We start from the raw sequence: 24,121 nt of genomic DNA on the forward strand, positions 1-24,121 counted from the left end.
GAGCACATTTGTCTCTTAAAATGTTGAGACCCTCAGAGTGACATCTGGCTATAATTAGAGCTGCACTTAAATCGTGAGTGTGAATTAAAGTCGGATTGCAAGTCTTTTATCTAAAAGAAGATATATGCTTCTGGGGGAATTTTAAAGACTTTCTAACTTGTAAAAATTCCAGAGAGACTAAAATCTCTTCCTATTGCTATTTGGGATTGAGGCAGCAGTATTATAATGAGCCTGGTTGCTCAGCTGGTCATATACACCGTGGTTGGAAAATGTACAAGTAAATTCAGTTTTAACTCAATCCTCATAATCTTATTTCATTTCTTCTAAGAAGTTTGTCTATGTAGGTATGATTCACAACAATTGTTAACTATGATAACAGTAACCTAATATTTTGCTTCATCTCAGCAATACCTATAAAACTGTTCTCTGGTCTAAGGGCAACAGTAGTTCATTCCATGGAAGAGATGCAAGCAGATAAGTATTGTAGATCTAAATCTTTACAATCACTTTTCCTTCATAATGGATGCTCACTACTGCCTCATTATATGGATGTGCATGTGAGCACAACAGTTAGCTGCCAAGTTACTCTGGCACCACATAAAATAGGTAGGAGTGTGGCATTCCAGAAGACAATTTGGCCATCATTAAAAAAAAAAAGTTCATCGACCTAGCTGTATTTCCCAAGGTCAGGTGTAGGTGTGTATTCCTGTATATGAGACACAGTGCACAGACTTGTAAATGATATTAAATGTCATAGAAGAGAAAATGCCTATCTATATTTTACTGCATTTTTCAGCAAACTCCAAGGACCTATGGGAAATTTTGCTCTTTGTTTAAAACACCATGTTTCTCTACAGTAGGTCCTCACATCGGTTGCATTCACATTGCGGAAGAGCTTGTGGGAAATGCAGAGGACGCATAAGAAATCACCACTATCAAAGACTATACTGTACTCAGACGTCCAGATATCTTTTATGCATATTAATGTAAGAGACAACTCAAAAAGGGGTTTCTGGAACTGAGTCTTTGCTGGGATTAACAGAGCTGATGGTTAAATGTTCAGTAACTACCACAGTTGATTTAGTGACAGCTTTGGAGGCTTTGAAATTGGTGAGGACAAAAGTATCTCTATTGTGACAGTCTGAAAACAGTAGAAGTCAAAGAATTTTTTTTTAGAGCAGCCATTTGCTAAACTTTTCTTAGGGAAACCAATACATTTAAAACTCCAGTCTGTTCCTCTTGCTTATTTCTGCAGTGAAAATGAAAATTATGAAGTAATAATGATACTTATTACACAGAGTTATTTAGAAGTGTAGATGTGAGGTGTGGGTGGGGGAGTGTGAGTATGTGTATGTGTATGTGTGTGTGTGTGTGTGTGTGTGTGTGTGTGTGTGTGTGTGTGTAGTTCCTATGACTTAATATTATCTATTTTGTCTAAATGTTGACTAATAATGTAATTTTTTCAGTTATATTCCCTTTTGGCAAATGATATTAGACTTTATATCAATCAATTAATCTAGCTATCATTATCATGATTATCATCTACTTACCTATTCACCCATCCATCTATTTTTGAGACTAAGTAGCCCTGCCTGGCCTTGACCTCTCTATGTATGTCAGGCTGGCCTTAAACTCACAGAATTCTATCTGCCTCTGCTTCTTCAGTGTTAGGATTTAAGATGTATGCCAGTACACCCAGGCTGCATTTCTATTTTTTGTTTGCTTGTTTGTTCATTTTTGGACACAGGGTTTATCTGTGAAGCTTTGGTTATCTTGGAACTCACTCTGTAGACCAGGCTGGTCTCTGACTAAGAGATGTGCCTGTTTCTGTCATCAGAGTACTGCAGTTAAAGGAGTGTGCAACCACTATCTGGTTGGATCTCATTTCAAATGAATAACAAAAATTAGCCAATTTTATTAAAATATGCTAATATGGGTAGTTCAGGAATTAGGAGGGGAAAAGAGCAATGAGCTAGCACGTGTTTATGTCTCTAGACATTCCATAGAATATTGAAAGAACAAATGACGTGGATGCAAAGGAGTATCCAATGATTGGATTGCTTTTTGCCAGGGTTCTGCCAGGGATTCATGGGCATCTGCCTAATTATATTTCCATTTTCTCTGAAAACTGAGAGGTTACATACTTTTCCTATTAGATATTATACATATTTGCTGCAAAAACCCTTGCAGCAATCAAACACAATCCGTCTACAGAATCTATAGAGACGAAAGCAAAGTATTTGATGCACGCTGCAGAGACTATGACCAGTATAAATTTGTTGAGCAACACCTATTGATAAGCTGATGTTGTAAGTAGTAATCGGAAAATGTCTTTAGATGCTGAATTATTCAGAAACCCTTGGTTAGTTTTGGTTGTCTTGTTCCCATTGATTAACTTAAGTGGCCTTACAATGACCTCCTCTTAACACGTATTAATAACACCTCTCCCAGGAAGTTATCTGTAACATAACCAGGCTGAATGTTATGCTATATTTCTATGCCTCTAGCCTCACTAACATTCTACTTCTAAAGTAGAACAATTGTGTGTTTTTCTTTGTCTTTGCCAGCTGTATTCTTTGCTTCCTGAAGGTAGAAGCTCTGACCTACTTGCTCTTCTATCCCATCTGCCTGACACATAGTATATGTGCATCAAAATTTTATATTTTCAGAAAAAGAGATTTAGACTTAAGTTACCCAGGTTCAAGTAATGCTTCTATCTTTACTGGAATGTATCCTTAACAAAGACATTTAGTGACTCCCCCTGCCTGAATTTTGCACAGCAATACCATAAAAATTACATTTTTATGATAATGAATACTAATTTTGACTATACAGTCTTCTGCTTTATTGTATTTTTTCTCACTCGTGAAGCTATGGCAATATTTACAAGGTCTGGGAGTCAGTGATGGCTTTTCACCTGATTTGGCAATATCAGGCTGAGGCCTCTGGCAGGTCATATTACATCCTGAGTGTCATTGACCAGTTTCTGGGCAGGAATCGTCTGGTATGGATTTAAATCGGGATTAACATTCTTATTTTAGAACCATTAATGAGATTCCTTGCAGATTGTTTAGTCTGATTTAAAGACAAGAGCATGTAAGATTACCCTAACTGCTTTTGTCCTCAGAATAAATCTGTTGGGTCCAAATTGTTACCAGTGTTGATTTTCCAGCTGTTGTGACCCATTCATAAACAGCTGCAGAGCTAGAAAGTAGGAGGTCTAGAGTCCAAATCTAACTCTGTCAACACTCGAAGTTGTTCTCAGAATCTCCTTCTGTACCTGTGGATCTCACACCACAGGAGATATTGCGCAAGGCTTCTGATTATTCAGGTCCAGCTTACAATGGATTGGGCTATGATTAGAGTGAAAAGAAGTATTCTTTTTCTTTTAGAAAGGTTTAGATTGAGGTGCCATGAGTAGAGGATAACCCATCCATCACTCCTTAGCATCAACTCCATCTCTCTCTCTCTCTCTCTCTCTCTCTCTCTCTCTCTCTCTCTCTCTCTCTCTCTCTCTCTCATCTTGGCCTCCCCACCATCAAGTCCATTTTCCTCCAATACTACTTTCACCAGCATCAACTCCTAACACTTTTTCCTGGTCTCCACAGCCTCCCCTCCATCCTCAATCCTATTTGCACTCCCCAGCCTCACTCCTGACCTTCCCTTTCTCCACATCACATCCATTCTTCCCTCTCCAACATCCTCTTCACCTACCTTCCATTCTGCATTCACTGGCATAACATTCATTCTCAGCAGTATCACTTTCTTTCTTCCCTGACTTTTTGAGAATCACTTCAATTCTACTTCCATCAGGTCACCCTTCTGCTTCAGCCTGCTCTCACCAACATTACTTTCATGCCCCTAGAACCCTGTCCTCATCGAAATGACCTCCACTCTCACTATTCTTGTCTTTATCTTCCCTCTGTCACATCCTTGTCAGCATCATCTTGGACCTACAACTATTGCATCATCTTAGAGATGATTTGTGTGCTGCCACCATTTCTTGTCAACTCTTACTGAAGAGCTTATAAGGTTTCAATCTTTGTCTTTCTTACCAAGGAAGGGACTGTAACACTACTACTCCCACAGTCTGTCTCTCAAGTAACCATTTCTATTACAACATTGGGAATACTTCCCATGTTTTGGTTGCTCTTTATATGTGTTGGTTCTGAGCCATAAACACTACAACTCTGTAAATTAAAGGTTGTTGTGGTGCCGTTTTATAGTTGAGAAGGCTGAAATTCAGGCAAGCTGTACTATTTAATCACCAAATGGTAGTAAATGGGGTAATCTAAAACTGAAACCCATATCTATTGACCTATAGAATACACTGTCTAGTCTACCCTACTACTAGTTCAACATAGCTCCCCACTTCATGTCTAAAAGAAAGCAGATCATGTTCTGATCTTGTTGGAAGTGTCTTTAAGTAAATGAAGGCAAACAACTCACATGGTGTAGTCTGCTAATACTTTTGGATGTAAATTATAATTTCTGAAGTCTCAATGCTGTGGGCTAGAAGTGTTTCTTAGCTTGGGGAAGGCTAATGGTGCAACAATTTTAAGAAGAAGAGAGGATACTCTTTCGGTTGATCTCACACTCAAACCTATTAAAATTTCTCTGTCATGTAGGTAGCTGTTATATGCAAATGATGCCCTGTACATTCATCAGGGTGAGGTCCTTTTTAGGGGTAAGTCCCAGTGTTAAGCTGAACCCATGCTAAGAGTGACAAGCAGGACCATACCATAGGGTAACTAGTTAGTCCAGAAACCATGGTGTTTGTGGCAGAATGTCTGTCCCTTTCAGCTGGCTCCAATAAGGCCATTCTCCAGCCCAGCCAATGAAAATAATGTCCTTGCTTTCTCATTCCAATCCAGATTGCAACCAGGGACCTAGAGGTGAAAGGTTTTCTATCCTATTATGAAGTCCCTGAGCCAAACTGTATAGGAGGGGGTCCCCGGGAACTATTTTCCCACTTAATCTAATTCAGCCAGGCTTTACTTGGGAATCTGCAGTGAACATCATTTCTTTAAAAATAATTTTTGAGTGGGAGGAAACACATTTTCCTATGCTGAAGGTAAGCAAAAAGTGTATTTGACACCTCAGGTAATAAGGATCTTTTTTCCCCTCTATCCCTCTCTGAATTCTTCTTTTGAAAATTATATTTTTACCATATTTCATTCCCAAAGGAGCCTTTTGTCATATAAATCTCCCACATGTAGCTTAGGAGCTTTGACACTGCCGTGCTTAGAGCACATATGCTGGACATTAGAGAATTCTCTCTGGAAGAACTCTAATTTCCCCCTTCATTATTAGCATACTGCATTTGTTGTGAACAGTCCTTCCTGACTAGAATTGAGAGTCAAGATTATATAAAACCTGGGGAGAATCCCTTCTTATCTTCATTTCCACTTTTTAAAAATTATGCTATTTGCTTAATGAGGGTCGGTTTTGTAAAAATGAACTTACAGCTTCGAATTCATACAAATGAATAAAAAGGGAAGGGAGAAAGGTTGTAGTTGGTATATATATATCTATATATATATAGATATATAGATATATAGATATATATATTCCAAGTGGCATTACAGAGCATGTAAGACAGGAAATGGAAGAGAGAGAGAGAGAGAGAGAGAGAGAGAGAGAGAGAGAGAGAGAGAGAGAGAGAGAGAGAGAGAGAACAGAAGGTCGAGGTGAAAATGATAAAGTAAGGGAGGAATTGTCTGCTAAAGATCATCACTCTGTCACTTAAAGCAGTTTCTGAGAAGTGACATGGCTGTGGAATGAATGCTAATACCTAAATGATACTTAGATGTAAATGAGTTTGTTAAGTCTCTCTGTTCTGGTTCCTCAGGTCCACTTTCTGAACTCAAAGAGTTTGAGAAGTGCTCGTTATCTCTTCACGTTTATATGTGCTCGCGCTAAGCCCTGATTTTGTCTTAAACGCAGTTTCTGTGGATCCTTATCGCTCTTCCCTTTCTCTCTCTCTCTCTCTCTCTTTTTTTCCAGAAAATTTCAATGAGAAGGAAAACCAATGGATTGTGGTCTTTGAAAGGCTGCTTAGACATGTCTGTTTCCTGGTCCTCTGAACACGTGGCAGAGCTGTAAGTAACCTCTTCGCACTGCGTGATGAATTGGATGGCTTCAGACCCGAGGCAAAAAAAATAATTGTCTCATTTTTGCGCTGATTTGCTTAACTGGTGGGACCATGCCAGAAAGGCTAGCTGAGACGCTCGTGGACCTCTGGACTCCATTAATAATATTATGGATTACCCTCCCCTCCTGTGTGCACACGGCTCCGATGAATCAGGCTCACGTTTTAACTACTGGATCCCCTTTGGAACTAAGCAGGCAGAGTGAAGAACTGCGGATTTTGAACCGCTCCAAAAGAGGCTGGGTTTGGAATCAAATGTTTGTCCTGGAAGAATTTTCTGGACCTGAACCGATTCTCGTTGGCCGGGTAAGCTTCATTTTTAAGCTCCTATTTCAGGGTCTGTTCTTGGTCTTTAAATGTTTCATTTCAAGCTCCCCACAGTTTATGGTCGCACTTAACTGTAAATCCTTTAGACCAGATGGTTACTGAGCTAACCTGTTGGTTTCTTTAGCAATATGAATAATCCCTCAGTTTAAACATTCCTTTATGCAGTGTTAGCTTCCATATCACCCTACCTTTTGAAGATATTTGCATAGTGCACAAACAAATAAGCTGCTATCTCATTTAACCTTTGCTCTAGATTCTCAGACTTGGACCTGGTACTCAGAAGTTGTAGGCTTTTTTTTTTTTTTTTTTTTTTTGGTCCAGTTTTGAATTCCTATCACAACAACTGTCAAATATGATTTTTTCTATTATTTTGTGGTTATATTATCCCAGTGTTCAGGTGAATTTTACTTTTTTATTTCATTGACTGTTGTTTCAGTCCTTAGAGAGGGCAAAATAATATTTGTAACACAAATGCTGGCCACAGCCTTGTAGTAACTTCATAGAACATAGAAAATTGTTTTTAGTTACTGCCAAATGGAATGAAATGCATAGAAGGAATAATTTTAGTTCAGTAGTGAGTACCTGCATTTGCCTGTGTGTGTGTTACACTGAATTTACACTTGTTTTTGTTACTCTTGCAAGTTTTTCGTGTAGACAGAGCCTCCCAGCTCTCTAAAATTATATTACAGTGCTTCAAAGACATGTACATGTTCACCCGGCAGAATAACTTGTACGTTTTTGCTCATTTTGACATTCGCTGTTGTCATAGTTTGAAACCTGGTGAGGGGTTGAAGATAGAGTGCAATTGGTAGCATTCTTGCTTAGCATGTAGGAAGTCTCGAATAATCCATTTAGGGCGTAGCAGCAGGGAGGTCAGGAGTTCAAGGCCATCCTTTACCACCACAATACCTGATACCTAAGTTTCTAAAGAGAAAAGTTAAAAAGAAATCTTTTTCTGACCATGAATTGACAATGGCAGACCTTCATGATGAACAAGATCGAGAAGTGACTCACATGCTATTAATTTCAGTGACTTGAAAGGGGATATATCCCAGAGCAAAATACACATCGAGACTTGACACATGTGTCTCACGCACTCGTCACTCCTGCTTCCTTTGCCATGTTCCATTCCCTTGTGGAACGACTGAGCCTCTTCAAGGCTTGCTTCCCCTTCTCAGGGGCTGCACATGTTTATTCTTGGTTGTGGGCAGGGGAGGTGTGGAGGTACCATGGATTATCACCCCTGGGATTCCTGGAGTCACATGTAGGCACCAAGCACTGGATGTATGCACTTGGAAGACTCCTAATCAAGCAGTGATCTTTGTCTTCAGAGAGATTCATATCACGGTCAATACTGAGTGTTCCCATGTATGAAGTGCTAATATAAAAATACTTTGTTGGCACAGACTGTCTTACTTCATCAATCGCTGATCATATATGCATATGAATATGTAGGCACCTATGTGCAGATGTGTGATTATATATGTGCACACATCATGTAAAATATATGCACCGAAACAGATTTGTAATCCTCTTAAATCAAATGAAAAATAGCCATGGAAGATTTTCTTGATATAAACTCTGGTAGCAGAAGTGAGTTGAAGCTATTTATAGTCATAATGCATCCCATTACAGTGGCTGTTCATATACTTCACTGGAGAAATGTTAATGTAGTTGATTACGGGGTGCTGCCCTGGACCCTGCTGAGGTTGTTACTCACTCTATAGTTTATGAGCTTTAATATGCTTCTAAATAAGAGAGAAGTTCTGAATCCCAAATTGCATCTAGCCCCATTGGATCTGGATACAGACTTCCTGATTAGCTTTATTATTTCTATAAATGCAAAAAAACACTGAGGCTTACATAAATTAATAAACCAAGTTACGAATACGCAGTCACTGAATGTTCTACATGAGATTAAATCTTAGTGACCATTCCCAAGATCAGAATTTCAACCATAATGCTATATTATATTTCTGTAACTAAGTACCTGGAGTTTATAATTTGCACTAAAGTTTTGAGTATAGGATATGAAATCTGTACATTCGTTCTTCTCTATATTGTAATCTCCTTTAACTAGCTCTAAGGCAAGCAATTTTCATCCCATATAAAATTCTGGAGTTACATGCCAGTGGAGTTAATGCATGCATGATTGCTCCTTGTTGCTCATCGTTACCTTGTTATGAAGGTGTGTGAATTAAGATGTGTCCTGCATAATATAAATAACTGAATATAGTATGCCCAGAAGAATTTTTTTCTGAATAGAAAAAATAATAAAAGAAGTGCTTTTTTTGTTTTCATTTTTTTTTAAATTTAGTATCAGATAGCTCATTTCACTTCTGTTTCTAAAATGAAATAAAAGTAACAGTGTCAAATAGCATTCAGGGTCCCTATGTAACTTAACAAATGTTTGAGGTGTCTTGTTTGTTTGGATGACAGACATCTTAGTGAACCTGGGACTTTGAAATGGCCAGAAGGCTCCTGAGTCTCAGTAACAGACACTGCATATGAATCAGTTCTTCTGCCTGCTCTTTACTACGGGAAATTTCCAAACGATTAATAAATCATAGTTGCATGATTTTTTTCAGAATTATGCTGCAAGTATATTCAATCCCATGTATTTCCCTTTAAATCAAATTGCTCCTAAAATATGACAGGCTTAATTTTGAGTATTGTGGACTTTTGTAAAACTAAATTTCTATTTCAGATGACTGCTTCCTCCCTGAGTGCAGGGATGATCCACATCGGGGCGCTCACTGGTGTTTTATGATGTTTTATCTTTATGCACAATCTCCCACATCTGACTCTCTAACCCACTTCACTGCACAGCATCTCCCCAGGACCCAGCTGAGGAGCATTAGTTTCCTCTGAGCAGACCTGCTCTTTAAAAGGCCCTCCTGCGAGTCACTATGTTGGGGGCCTCACACTTAGTGGGCAGAGTTCAAACTCAAGGGCACAGGCAGCTTTTGAGCGATTGGCTCTTCGAGATTGCACAAACACCTTTATATTATCCAGGCTCTGTTTTTACATATTGGTGGCAGCTGGATGTGGAGAAAAAAAAATGTAAGTTAGAGATAGACTTCCTAGAGCTTTGAACATGAACTTTGTCATTTTCTGGGTGTTAAAACCTTCACAAATTATTTAAGCTTTTCAAGGACCGTGCAAAAAATATTTAGAAGCGAATGAAATGTGAACTGCATAATGTTTGCTGTTTGCTATATAGTAATTATAGTTATAATCGGGTTCTTAATTGTGTGTGTGTAGGGCATGGTTGTTGTAGATATGTTAGACAAAAACAAACAAACAAACAAACAAACAAACACTGATAACTGTCTCTCTGGGTTAGCATAAGACTATGGAAACAAACAGGCTGCCCACCCCACCCCCATCCAGGTTTATTGTGTTCAGAGTATGGGCGTTTGAACTTTCTGGTTCTGAGTCTGGAGGGGCAGTGTAGAACAGGAAAAGGTCGTCAGAGGTTATCCAATCATGACACCACATTGTCATGTACAAAGTCCTCACTCAGGAACTGCATCTGCTTGCTGAGTTACAAAAACAAAACAAAAAAACAAGAACAACAGCAACAACAACAAAAAACCGTATCATATTAATTCATATAACTCTGCATCTTTGTGATTTTACTACATTCACAGCTAACCATGGCCATAGCAGTTGGATATACCTGATACAAAGTTATGGACATAGTAAAAAGATGATAGACTATTTCTTTGGTCAGAAACAGCACAAATCTTTGTATTTCTTGTTAAACTAGAGAGAAGTAGAGGCCACATTTAGAGAGCTAACCTTTGTCCTTTTTGTCTTATATATGGTTGTTCTTCCTCCATTATTTCCTCTTCGTTATGCTATACGCTTTCCTTACTATATGATCATCATCTAATATCTTCCAAACTATGTTAATAATTGATCTGCTACCAGAATGTTAGCTTTTTGTTTTGTTTTTTGGCTTTTCGTGACACGGTTTCTCTGTGTAGCCCTGGCTGTTCTGGACTCGCTTTGTATCCCAGGCTGTCCTCTAACTCACAGAGATCTGCCTGCCTCTGCCTCCCTGAGTGTGGGGATTCCAGGTGTGTGTTATCACGCCTTGTTCAGAATGTAAATTTTAAGTGGTTCATTTGTGTCTAAATTTCCTTATGCCAGGGTCCCAGAGTCAATAACAGTACCTGCCTACTAAGAAATAATGAATAAAATTTCATTTGAAAACATTAGTGGACAGTTTATCTAAATAATAAAGGAGTTTTGAGAAGTCATATAAGCTAAATTATACTTGACACAAGTAGCATTTTTCAATAAAGCGGTCAATACAGTGCTTTCATGTTCTCGGTTCGTATTGGTATACTAGATGCAGGGAGTTAACCAAGTGTTTCTATGCATTGATTTTAATGTCTCTTTAGCCATACTGATGGTGGAATGTCTACTTCTGAAAGTTTTGTCTTTCAAAGAGGTTTCAGGATCTCTCTGTGGAGCCTGGGGCCTCTCACTAGTGACAAGGAGCATACTCCAAACTTCTCTCTGGCCTTCGGCTTCAAAGTAGACTAGGTCTGATCTCTGATAATTTCTGAAGGACAAAATATCACCCTAGCAAACTCCACTCCTGCCTCCAATTCTTTGTGAAAGAAATTTGCACCAAGTCTGTTGATAAGTGCATAAATATTGAATATCACTGTAACTATCCATTCCCAGCACTGACTTTCTATGGAAATTCTGTCAAAGAACATAACAGCTCATGGGACTCCTATCCCAAATAATCTCATATTGTATGACGGTAAGGAAGGAAGGGAGAGATCCCACAGTGGGTGCTGACTAAGTTTTCAATGGAGACAAAAATAGTCCTTGTGCATTTATACTTTCTGATAAGCAGATTAATGTCATCTTGAGAGGCAGCTGTAATAAGCAAGGTAGTGGGTTGGAAGAGATCAAAACTCTATAATGAACATCTGCATCTGCTGTATCTGCTAAGTATTCCATTGTCAATAAAGTCTCAACACGGAACAAACACAAATCTGTATCAGGAGGAGACTTACAAAAATCAGTCATGTGAATAAATGCCATATTAAATTTAGAAAGCATTCTAAAATGATGTTACATGGTTGCATGGTAGCCTAATCTTTAGGCACATGACATGTTCCCGAGAAATTACCCATTCAAGGAGACGCATTAACTATGGAGAATGGGACACAAGATGAAAAGATGAAGCATTCTTAACATGGCACACCCAAAATTAATTATGGAGCAGAGGTCATGTCAAGATCACATCCTTCAGGGGCACACTGTAAGTTAGCATACCCTATGTGGTTGACAAATGACAGAAATGTCTCACAGTGTTGAACAGTAAAAGTCTGAGATCAAGGTTCCAGAAAGGTTTTGTTCTGGTGAGGGTCATTTTCAAGATATAGACTCCCATGTTCATGGTGCATTTAGCAGGATTTATAAGACAACCAAGTTCACTGGGGACATTTTTAAAGTTTATCAATTTTATTCATTATTCACAGAATCTCCATCTGTGGCTTTCTAGTCTCTCATATAATCCTGTTGTACTTGGGTTGTTACTATGTGTAGTTTAAGTACTGAATTCACCCCAATCGCTTTCAGCTACCCAAGTGTTGGTATTATAGTTACAAAATAACAACACCCACTAAAGCATATGAAGTGTGTGTGTGTGCATGTGAATGCAGTGTGTGTGTGTGTGTTGCTTTGAGTGTATAGTATTGCAAAGCCGATATTTAGGACAGTGGCCCATATACAAAGAGAAAGAGACAAGCAAGTATCCATGGGAGATCTACTTCTTTAGCTCCACTCTCAAGTAGTTTGGAAATATACTCAGTCACCAATGCTTTAGCCACAAGTGCCCACAGAGCAGGAATATGTAACTGTCTTTCATTTTTTTCAGTGCTTGTTGGCTCAGCCCTTGTTCTGTGGCTCCTATGACCCTCTTCTCAAATTGCTTTATTTTTGAACAAAGGTAGTTGGCTGTCCAGGTGGTCAGCATTATGCTCTCCTAAATCTCTCTCTTACATAAACTCCTGTGCTGTCTCTGTTCCCTGTTTCCCTCCTACCTGGCTTTCTGATGCGTTCCTTATTTGGATATAACTCACTGGTGATGCCTCGTCTATTTATAATCCTCTTCCTCCGAGGCACTGACTCATTTTCTCTCTTTAAATTTGACCTTCTAACCTTCCCTCTTCCCAGTAACTTGGCAATCGTTTGGGTGGTACTTAGTATGAAGGACATGGAATGCCAAGTAATTACACTATATTACAGTTTACGGTGTCAGCGGCCGGTAGGAAAATTGCACTTGACATGCCATTATTTTTGCCAGGCCTTTGCATGTTAAGAGCACTGGGCGATGCAGCCACAGCCAAATTGTATCTTTAGCCTTGCAAGAACAATTCACTGTCAGTTCAGTGCAGCTTCTGCCTTCTTAGACAGAGCTGTGTGCACCAATAATTTGGCAAAAATGCAAGTCAGCATTGTGTGTCTCAGTCTGGCCAAACAACAAATGTTGCCTGCTTTTTCCTCAGTATCCCAACTTGAAAATAACAGGCAGCTCAGAACAGTTGGAAATCCTTTCATGGTGGTATAAATAAAGGTCATTCTCTAAGTCGTGAAAAATTCACTGATGCAAAGACAGGTGGGCACTCACACATAGACACTTAGACTCTCACACACACACTTACATACACACATGCATGCACATAGAAGAACACTGAGAAACACTAGCATGTGCGTATTCCAGAATAACTGAGTTTGTTAGTGAAGGAAATCTCAGACATATGTGAGGTTTTATTCTTCTTTTGTTTGTTTGTTTTGTTTTTTGGGGGTCTTTGTTTTGTTTTGTTTATTAATTTATTCAGATTACATCTAAATTGTTAATCTGTCACTTGTACCCTCCCGTTCCTCCCTCCCTCCCACTTTCACCCTATTCCCCTCCCCTAGGTCTATGACTGAGGGGGACCTCCTCCCCCACTCTCACAGGCTATCAAGTCTCATCTTGGTAACCTGCTTATTCTTTCTTTGAGTGCCACCAGGTCTCTCCACCACAGGGAAGTGGTCAGATATGGGGCACCAGTATTCATGTCAGAGTCAGTCCCTGCTCTCCACATAACTGTGGAGAATGTCCTGTCCATTGGCTAGATCTGGGTAGGGATTCGATATTTACTGCTTGTATTGTCCTTGCTTGGTGCAGTCGTTAGAGCAGATGCCCCTGGGTCCAGATCCACCCGTCATGATGTTCTTCTTGTAAGTTTCTAGGACCCTCTGGGTTCTTCTATTTCCCCATTCTCCTACATTTCTCTTACTAGAGTCCTTTTAGGCTTGAAGCCTCCCACTCTTTCCTTGTTTGCTACGTCCTTTAAAAAGGAATCAGGTGATGGAAAGTTTAATATTTGTCTAAATATTCTCTGGTTTTGCAGTTTTATTTCTGTAATATACAATAATTGTGTTGATACATTACTCAAATGCTACTGTAGTATTTGTGCTTATGCACCCAAATGAAATGATCTGTATTTTATTGAATCTCTGTAAAACTCTTTTGCTTCTATAGAGGCGATATTTGCCCTTTAAAATATTAATGGAAGATATCTGTATACATATTAGTTAATGATTTTGAGAAGATGTAAAGAGAGAAAAACACAAATTGCATTTCTTGTGTTTAAAATTGTACACCATATTTACTCTATTATTACATATGGACTATATACATACAAAATAGCCTGTGATGCATATGTTAGGTCCTAACACTACAGCATAAAAAATGGAAACACTAAAATTAAACTGCTCACTTCCCCCCAAATGGTAAAACTGAGAAGAAATCTTAGACTTACTTCTGTAGATAATCTGAGTAATAAATCAAATCAGACTTATTCTAACAATTTCTATATATTTCATCATCCCTTTGAGAGTCATTTTATTGTTCCGTATATGCTATGTAATTGAAACAAAATAATAGTATATGCTTGTGGGTAAAATAATCATATTACATAATCCTACTTTATGAATAAAGAGCAAAAGGTATCCCATATTTAGAATAGAGAATCAATTCCTATTTTTATACATGGATGGACTAAAAATCCATAGGAATACACTGTATGCATTAACTTAAGGACTAACTACCTGGTAACTTTATTTCCATTACAGAATAGAATGAACCCTCTGAAAACTCAAGACTGATATCTTTAGAACATGTAACAATGTCATAATTATGAGAAATTAGCAATAAAATGTGCATACAATCGAATCATAATATGTATGTGTGATATGAAGTGCCTGGCACATATATTTAATATGAAGATAGATTTACATAGTCACATGAAAATGTACGTATTCAAATATTCAATATACATGTGTGTTCTAACACATAATAACCTAATAACCTAGTAGTACCTCCACTACAGTTTTCCATTCTTCTTCTGTCATTTTCTGTTACCTCTGGAAAAGACCTACACACTGCCAGTGCTCTTGGATTTTTGCAGTAATTTAAAAGAATGTTAATCATTATGTGCTGGTTTTTTTTTTATAAAATCACTTATCAAATTGAAAACAACCTAACCTCATAAAAAATCCAAATATGTAATGAGTAAGTGGCAAGCTGCTTCACACAAAATAAGGAGTTAATTCTTGACATTGATTCAGATTAATAAGTGTACCTCCAGGCAAGCAAGATGGTCTGATATAATCAATCTCCACTTTTAGTATGTATGGCCAGATTATCACTTTATTTACAAAATAACTTTCTGTGTTTTATTTTTATTGCACTAAAAAACATAAAATTATGAAAAAATAAATAGCAATAATATCCAGCTCATTTTTAAAAACCTCAGAATGCCATCTATCAATAACAAATTCTTGGATATCTTATTTCATTTGAAATTAAGTTTGTAAATAAAATCTTTTATTAAAAAAAAAAAAAAAGAAAAACTATCCCTGTCTTCCACACTTGGCCAGTGAATGGTGAATCTCATCAATTAATCAATTTCAGTGCTAAACATATTTAATCATTTCACAAACAAGGAAGAAAGAACATTCATTCTTTCTGCAATGCTGCAGGCATAGTAAATTACTTTCATTATCACGGAGCAGACCAACTATTAAGCAGGTGTAAAGGCTTTATATACTGTTTTTTTTTTAGTAGGAAATTACCTCGTAAATCTTTCAGTAGTATAGTCAGTTTACATGTTTATTTTACACATTTTCAGAAAAAAGAATTTCCTAGAGATATTTGTTATAGAATTATGCCATTTAAGGAAGGTCTGTGTGCCACAGAATTTCTAAGTTACTTTGCCTGGCAGCGCATGTTTCCTAGGTGGTGGGCATTTTGTATATATTGCTTTACCTGTTTGTGTCATTTCCATTCAGCCCCACACCTCCAGCACAGTCCAGTCATGTCTTCACATTTTCATATATTTTGAAATAAAGGTAGTTTGGCCAACAAGCCTGAGACCTGAACGCTCAGTTAAGATGTAGGTATGCTCTGTGGTAAGCACTTACTTTCCCTCCTGAGGTTACAAACCATTTAGGAATCCTTTTTAGATACTATAACCTGGAGGAAAAATATGATGGACTGCATTCATACGGCTCAGCGTGAGCTCTTTAGACTCCCCCGGCAGTGGCGTCACTTGGGAGCTGGAAAGAGTTGCAGCATCCTCTTCAACACACGTATACCCTGACTTACTGAGTCAAGCCTGCATTTTAACCATATCTTCAGGTCATATCTGTGTACAAGGAAACATTAAGTATTTAAATATATTTCACATTTAACTAATTAAAGCATTCAGTTGTCTATGACACAGAAATGCATTTAAATGTTAAGAAAACTCTAAAATACATCGTTTTCCGTAGGTTCATTAATCATCAATCAACCATAGAATACCTTAAATCATGATTTTTTTTGCTACTCATCTATTAATTTATTCATACTTATTCATGTAGATTTTTTTCTTGACAGACTGATGTCATGAAAAAAAGGAATAGTGGCAGAGATGGTGTTTGAAAACGCTTCAGGAGACAGTTAGGGAGCAAGTAGCTGTTGATCTCCTCTGAACCCATGTGGTACGTCAGAGACAAGGCCTTTCACTTCTGCTTCCAAAGCCATGAGTTAAGGTTGCCCGTTCCCTCCTCAGAGTCGTGGGTTTCTTCCTTTTCTGTCTGTATTTACCACAGTTCTGCAGATGTGCTCTGGAGTCTACAGAGGATCAAGTGTCATTAGGCTTCAGTAGAGACAATAGCAGAAGCCAAATAAACTTGCTCAGAAAAAGCCAGGAAAGATTGGGAAAAAAACAAGGCATAAAATTCAGGGTTGCATATTTCTATTTCTTTCTCATCTTCATCAAACAAACAAACAAAAAGATCAGCTATGTGGCACAGTTTCTGATGTATATAGCATGGTAGTTACTATGAAATTCATGACATTATTCAGAGACATTAAAGAAGAGAGAGAAGACAGTGTCTAAGTAACCACAGTAAAGACATACTATCTTTGAGGGTCTACACTATGAAGCTTTCTCAAGGTTTCTGGTCAAGTCTTGTAGCAAACCATTTGTAGAGGTAGTATTTACTCATTACCACATCAGAAGTCATTGACAGAAAGAGTTGAAGCCATTCAAATGCACACATTCAACAAATAATAAGTGAGTGATAAAGCAAGAGTCAGTTCTGGGCAGGGCATTTCAAAGCTTTCCCTGGTAACCATGGTAACATCATATCATCTGACTCCTAAGTGGTAAGTTCTTAATTTCCTAGGGTGAGACCCCAATATGCAGATGAGGAAAGTAAGACCACTGGTGAATACCAAGGTATTTTCTCATGCTTAGAATATAATGGCTTGGTAATAGTTTAGCACATATTAGAGATGTCTGAGCTGCAAAGCCTGAGTGAGGAAATACGTGCTTGAGGCACCTGCATGTGTGACTGCATTATTTTCTTTATAGAGAGATGACACTGCTGCAGTCTGGGTCCAAGAACAACTGGTCTCATGTTCACAGTGATGTGTTGGCTGTATTCTAAATATAGGAAGGCTAGCACAATATTTGCCTTTTTTTTTTTTAGTCTCCTTTTAAAATTTATGTTAAGCCAGACATGGTGAGATACAGGTATAATCCCAGTGCTAGGGAAACTGGGACAGATAAAATTTTACCTTTGAGACAAGCCTGGGCAACACAGTGAGATCCTTCTTTCAGCAAAACATATATAGGAGCTGAGAAGATGGCACACTGGCTCCGGTGTTTACTGCATAAGCCTGAGACCCTGACTTCAGATCATCAGGGCTCATATAAAGCCAGATGCAGTGCTAGTACAGGTCTGCAGTCTCAGCACTCCTAACCTGAGAAGACAGCAGAGATAAGACAATCCTGGGAAGCTTCCAGGACACCTAGAAGGACAAAGCAAGCAAAAGAACTTGTTTCAAACAAGGTCTTTGCTGTCCTCTGCCCTCTGCGGGTGTACAATAGATTGCAAACGCCTGTACTTACACACATGAATATGTGGAGACACACATTATTTTTAAGAGATCATGTGAACATAGATACACACATGTACAACTGATCAGTCATTTACATGTAATCTGATGATTACATTAGTAGTTATTATATATGTATGTAATATATACACCTCATCATTAGTGAGCAATGAAGTAAGAGGAAGTGATGTAGAGAAAGCATTAGCAGGTTAGTAATTTTGTTGATGTTTCTGGCATCTTGCTTGTTCCTTTAAATATGTTTGCATGTTGCAGTTCTCTTTCACTTGGTAGCTTTTGTACTTTTGTACTTCACTTTTGTACTTCAGCCACTTTTCAGTGATCTGTGAACAGAGAGCAACGGCTTTCCTGAGCCCTGTGTTGTTTTTTTTTGGCTTCTCCAGAGCTGTTTGCGCTTAAGTCAGCCCACTGAAGTCTTTGGTGAGAAGTGTGCAACTCTCTGGGTTTCTCTTACAGTGGGAACCGCCAGAACAGCAGAAAGTTAAGTGGGATGGTTGAGGGGAATGAAACATAAAATCCTGTACACGGAGACAGGAGCTAAAAGAAGACAAACTGCTTGTACCCTCAAGTTGCCTGAACTAATTGTGCTAATGCTGAATAATTCAGTAACAATCCCCTGCACTCTAGAATCCGAGTGGCTGGGCCGTGCTGCCCAGGCCCCAGAGGTGGGGAGACCAACTCATCACTCTCTACGGTGACTTTCTTGTGGCCATTTGTAACTGCATGTATCTGTTTTCAAATGATCCTGTGCCTTTCACTTTCACCTCTTCCGTCCCTTTTCTTGCTTTTCAAGCCGGAGCATAATGCCATTCCTCTGGGTGTCCTGGTCATGTTCTTTGCTGCTGGCACACTTTGTTCACTGGATACACTGAGAATAAACCCCTCACGCCTCTAGACAATACTCTGAGGAAAAGTAATTTGGGGAAAGAGCAAGCGTGGCTATTAAAATTGACCAAATCCAATAACTCCTCAAAGCAAGTCAGACTGCCCCGCTACCCAAAGGCTTTATTTAGAATGTGGCAAGGCTATTTATAGTGAAGTCTTTCTTCACCTTTCCTTTATGTGCTTGTGTGAGCCCAGACCTTTAAGTGAATTTCTCTTTGCAGTAGTTTGCCTTATGTGGCATGTTTGGGTGTGTGAGAGTCTGTGCATATGTGCATGCATGTGTAAGTAAAAGTGTGTATTCTTGCAGAGCACCAGTGCATTGGCAGAGCAATCCTCTGGTTGCCTTTATGCCTTTGTGGGAACATTTCATGATCAGCTTTGTGAGTCCTTTTCTTTCCAGCAAGCGTTACGTGTTTCCTATGACTTGTCTTATTAATCAAGGCCACTGTTTCTTATGTTTTCTTCTTACCATCTCTGTAATTAGACACTTAAGCTAATGTTCTGATTATTTTCAATAGCCATTTCCAAATCCAATATACCACTTAGATTACCAGGGATGTGTTTAAATATTCTTATCTTTTTCCCCATTCCATCTTTTGTGGGAAAGATAGCAGAATGAAGAAACTGAAGGATGAAACAATAAACATGGAGACATAGGTGCTTCAGCACCTCCCGTGACTAAATTCATGTGAATAATATGAGGCGTGGAATAAAATTTAAACACACACACACACACACACACACACAGACACACACACACAGAGAGCAAAGCCATGCAGTAAATATACTGTGAGGGAGAATTCTGGAAATGCAGTGAGTTCATAGCCAACCTCATAAAGCAATTGATAGCTAGACCTGTCCAAAGTGTGGCTCATAAGACTGCATGCATCTCAGGACAGGTGTGATGATGTTTCAGTGTGTACATGGATGATAGAGTTCCGTCACAATGTCAAACAATTGGACACCCCATGTATTTAATTTTTTAATAACGTTACACAAGTGGGAATGAGCTCAGAAAACAGAAACAAAAATTGAGAAAGAATGCCACATCGATTGGCCTGTGGGCCAGTCTGTGTGAAGTTCTTTTTGGTTGATAGCAGATGTGGGAGGGCTCAGATCACTGAAGGTGGTTCAACCTCATGGCTGCCCTATAAGAAAGCAGACAGCTCTCCTCCATGGCCTCTGCATCAGCTCTTGCCTACAAGTTCCTGACCTGACTCCATTCAGCGATGGGCTGTTACCTGGAAATATAAGATGAAAGCAACCTTTTCTTCCTGAATTTCCTTTTTTATTTTTTGTCATAGGCATTTTATAACACTAATAGAAACCAAAGATATGCCAGAGTGTAAGAAAGTATCCAAGAATCAGAAATCATAGAGAATTAAAGATATTTCCATAGGATCACAAAACTTAAGGATCCGAAATTAGAGAAAAGATAGAGTGGAAAAAGAAACAGGCATGATGAAGGTCAGGCTTGGAAGAGGGAAGGTGAGAGACAGGGGAGAAGAGGAGAGAAGGGAAAGAGAAGGAAAGGTGGGAAGAAGGAGGCAGAGCTTGTAGTAGAGGAAAGGTAGATTGGCTGGACTTGAAGGGACCAATGAGTCCCACCAGGTGGAGACTGCTCTATCTTATCCCCTGAAGAGATGTCTTCAGATGGGTTATGACATACCTAGAAGGCAGTTCTGACCATACAGTTCTGCTTTATTTATTTTTTTTTTGAAGAGAAGTGCATTTTCACTTCTGATATATGGCATTTGCTGAATAACCATAGCTGTCCAGACTCGACAGCAAGTCATAACAATTTGACTGAGCCAACAAACATGATGATCTTTATTCTTAAACATTTAGGAATAAAATGTTGGCTTTTTTAACCATACGCACCTTCTAGCAGTTGATGCCAGAAACAAAATTGTGCCCATTTGGCTCAAAGCTGATCAGAACCTTCGTGACTTAATACTAAGTATCTAAATTTACTATCTTATAGTTTTTACTTACAATCTCCATTGCTTTTTTACAGGAGACATGGAAAAAAAACAATATCACTGGTTAAGACTTTGATCAGTTATGTATTTGAAAATGTTTAATTATGGATATTCACTTGGGATCTGTGGGAAACAGAAGAATCCCTAAGAGATATGTAACGAGTGGGTGATGGCCTGAGCGAATGTGTATTGTTGATGGGCACGTCCGTGTCAAGGATACCAGTGCTTCAGATGTGTGGAAACTGTCAAAGCCTTGAGGCTCAGAGGAAGGGCAAAGAGTTCTTTGTGTTCACATAAAAGTATTTACAGACTGTTAGGCAATGTTTGAAAAAACTAGGAATTGCAGCTTTTCTTTCCCCCTCCCTACCCAACCCGAAGACTGCAAGCAGAGACTGCTCCCCCAAAGACCACTTAGCAGACTAGTTGACCTCTTCTCATACTGTATACAATAAAGCAAAGAGGTTCCGACTGTTGCGTCATTTTTGGTGCTCCATCAAAGCTCAGCATGGTTCATCTGACCCCAGTTTTTTGGTATGTGTTTCTGTGGTGTCTGTCCTTCCTTCATTCCTTAGTTATTCCAGCCAGGTCAAGTCCAAAGCCATGCAGTGTGCACAAGGGACATTTGAAAAATAAATCAAACCAAAACAAACAAAAACCAGACAATTGAGCTTGGATTTGTCTTTGTTATATTTGGTCACAGAAGCAGTTTAATTTGTGCAATGAGTTTTACATTTAAAATGGCTTTAGAGAAGGCTGAGGGAAGTTTACAAGTACATCTGAGCAGACACGTATTTAATTGTTGCATACGACAGACAAAGTGAAAGTTGGTCGTTCTCCTAGATAGGATCAAGAAAATCAATGCTTTTGAAAGGGCTAGTGCAGTGCCTTCTAGGTTACGTGGCAGTGCACTCAGACTATGCTTTCGAGATAGGCTGTCAACAGATCACCCATCTCTGAAGAGCACACAACTTCAGAGCTACCGAGTCACTCTATGGAGTGGTCAAGAGGATGGAAAGTTGGGATTACAGTGCAGAACAGGCTTTAAAGAACCAAATCCTCCTTCTCTATTCTGAGCCAACCTTCCCTCTCTTTATTTGTCTCTCCCTTATGTTTCTTCCCACATGGATAGACTCTTTTGGAGCATGGAAACATGGAAAAGCTATTATTTTTATCCAACACAGTTTGCTATTCAAAAAAAACCTAAAGAACCCAAAAAATCAAACTCTCCCAAAACAAACAAATAAACAATCCCCCCCCAAAAAAACCCTTCTTTTTGTTATCCCATTAACCCAGGGTACCAACAGGGAAACTATGATAATATATGACCCACAATAAAAGCAGTCACATCTCCATTATCACGTGCATTGTGCATCTTCTATGAAATCCTGGCCATGACAGGAGGCTATTTCCCTATGGTTATTCTTCAACACTAGGAAGTATATTGAGAATATTAACATAGACCCAGTAAGCAGGTCTCTAACTCCTGAATCCTGCAGCATGCCGAAGGTAGAGGTAAAAGAGGCCTGAATCCCATCACCTCTTGAGCTTTCTGTCCAATCACGTGGTTTACGTGGTCTCTTTAAACCCAGGAGCTATGCAGCTTCCCTATTTACTCTGGCAAATGGAGACTGCAAACCTGGATTAATAATAGACATCCTCCCCAGGGACATTATTAAAGCAGGTTTTCAAAAGCTCACACCGCCTTTTGACCTCTTAGCTTCCCATTATCCAAGATTACGTTCCTTAATATAACCTTGCACCCCACATTCTGGGCAATGCATAATGTCGGCCAGAAAAAAACAGAAATTCAAAAAGGCTGGAGAGTCTTTTGCTAACATTTGAAGAAAATCCTCTGTAGTTACATTTACAGCAGTGGGAGTGGGGGGAGGGGGGAAGATGGAAATGGTCACAGGTTGGGCTTTGTGAGTTCAACGCCCCACGGCTCCGCCGGTGTTTATGTATGGTTGCCTACTATGAGCTGCCTAGCAGAGAATCTCTGTCCTATTTACAAAGGAAATCACGACGCTCAGGCACTACTGAGATGCAAGAGTGAGAGTGCAGCAGAGGGCTCTACGTGAATGCTCTTCTCCCTTGAGAGAACCACTGAGGGAGCTGAAGAAAAAGGATGCCTACTTTGGAACCTGAGACTTCCAAGAGTCTTTGCAAATGCAAAATCTCCCTCCTCAGCAGCTCCTCATAGCCCCGCTAGGTTCTGGCTTCTTGTCTTTCAGATGTTATGAAAGTATCAGCACAATAGAAACTTTCCTAGCCTATCCACTTGTATCCCCTCTGCCCCGGAAAGGCTAAGGCACGAGGGCTGCACAGCTGAAATCCACTGTCAATCATCTTTTCCCTAAGTAAATGGTAGTTTTTCACTTTCTGATTTCCCATTTCAGATATATTGATTCACCCAAGGCAAACTCTTTGAGCTACAGGCTTAGGTTTGAAGCACCAGGGAATGCAAACACCTTTCCACCTGCACAGATACACAGGTGCACACAGTGGAGTTTTGTGTACATTTCTAAAGCCATTACCAAGGGCTCACTTGTGACCCTGGCTGGCCTCCAAGTCATTATGGAGCACACGCTGGCCTCCAACTCATAGAGATCTGCTTGCCTCTGCCTTCAGAGCCCTGCGATTAAAGTCATGCATCATTGTGCTAGGCCAGTTTATTGTTATTTTTATGTAAATGTAATTGCCACATCACAATAGTAGGCACTTTAATGAAATTTTCAACCAATATAAAAATTATTAAAACATATTTGATAAAAGTGATTTCATTGTAATAACAGTACATTTCAATTACTACGTTCCTTTGTGCACAATTTAAACAATGGCTTCATCTCTATACTGTCAAATTTTTAAAGAAAGCTACGACTTGTATTATCTGATATTTGTTGAAATAATAGACAAACTCAATAGAACATTTCATAAGCATTGAATGGAAAAAAATTTATATTTGTAATAATTTCAATATGATACATTCTCACATAGATGTAAAGAACCCAAACCCCTGCTTAGATAAATGATCATTAACGTATCAAATGATAAATAATTATCTTTTTTAACTACAATAATTCCCTGACTAATTTGTTTTCATTCATGGTGATGTTTCAATTCATCGTCTGTTATGTTCATTAATGCTTTAAAACTTCCTAAAAGTTGATTTATTGATTTATTTTATGAAAGCAAGATGGTTTGAAAAAATAATTCTGTATGTAGCTGTAACTGCATTCTAATCCCGGTTGGTAAAGGTCCCCTAAAGGAAGAATAAATCTAATTACAATC

The 24,121-nt window shown here is 38.9% G+C and overlaps 1 protein-coding gene across 5 annotated transcripts in view; it reads left to right on the plus strand.

The window, feature by feature from the left end:
- The window catches only part of CDH8 (cadherin 8), a 386,819-nt gene that overhangs the window by 10,221 nt on the left and 352,477 nt on the right, over positions 1–24,121 (plus strand). For all 5 annotated transcript variants that reach the window (XM_084757456.1, XM_084757455.1, XM_084757457.1 and 2 more), the window contains exon 2: positions 6,007–6,457. In XM_084757456.1, the coding sequence (XP_084613582.1) occupies positions 6,206–6,457 (252 nt within the window). In that variant the 5' untranslated portion in view covers positions 6,007–6,205. The remainder of the gene's footprint in view (positions 1–6,006; positions 6,458–24,121) is intronic.

This window comes from Acomys minous, assembly GCF_964271855.1.
Source record: "Acomys minous genome assembly, chromosome: 14".
Lineage (NCBI taxonomy): Eukaryota > Metazoa > Chordata > Mammalia > Rodentia > Muridae > Acomys > Acomys minous.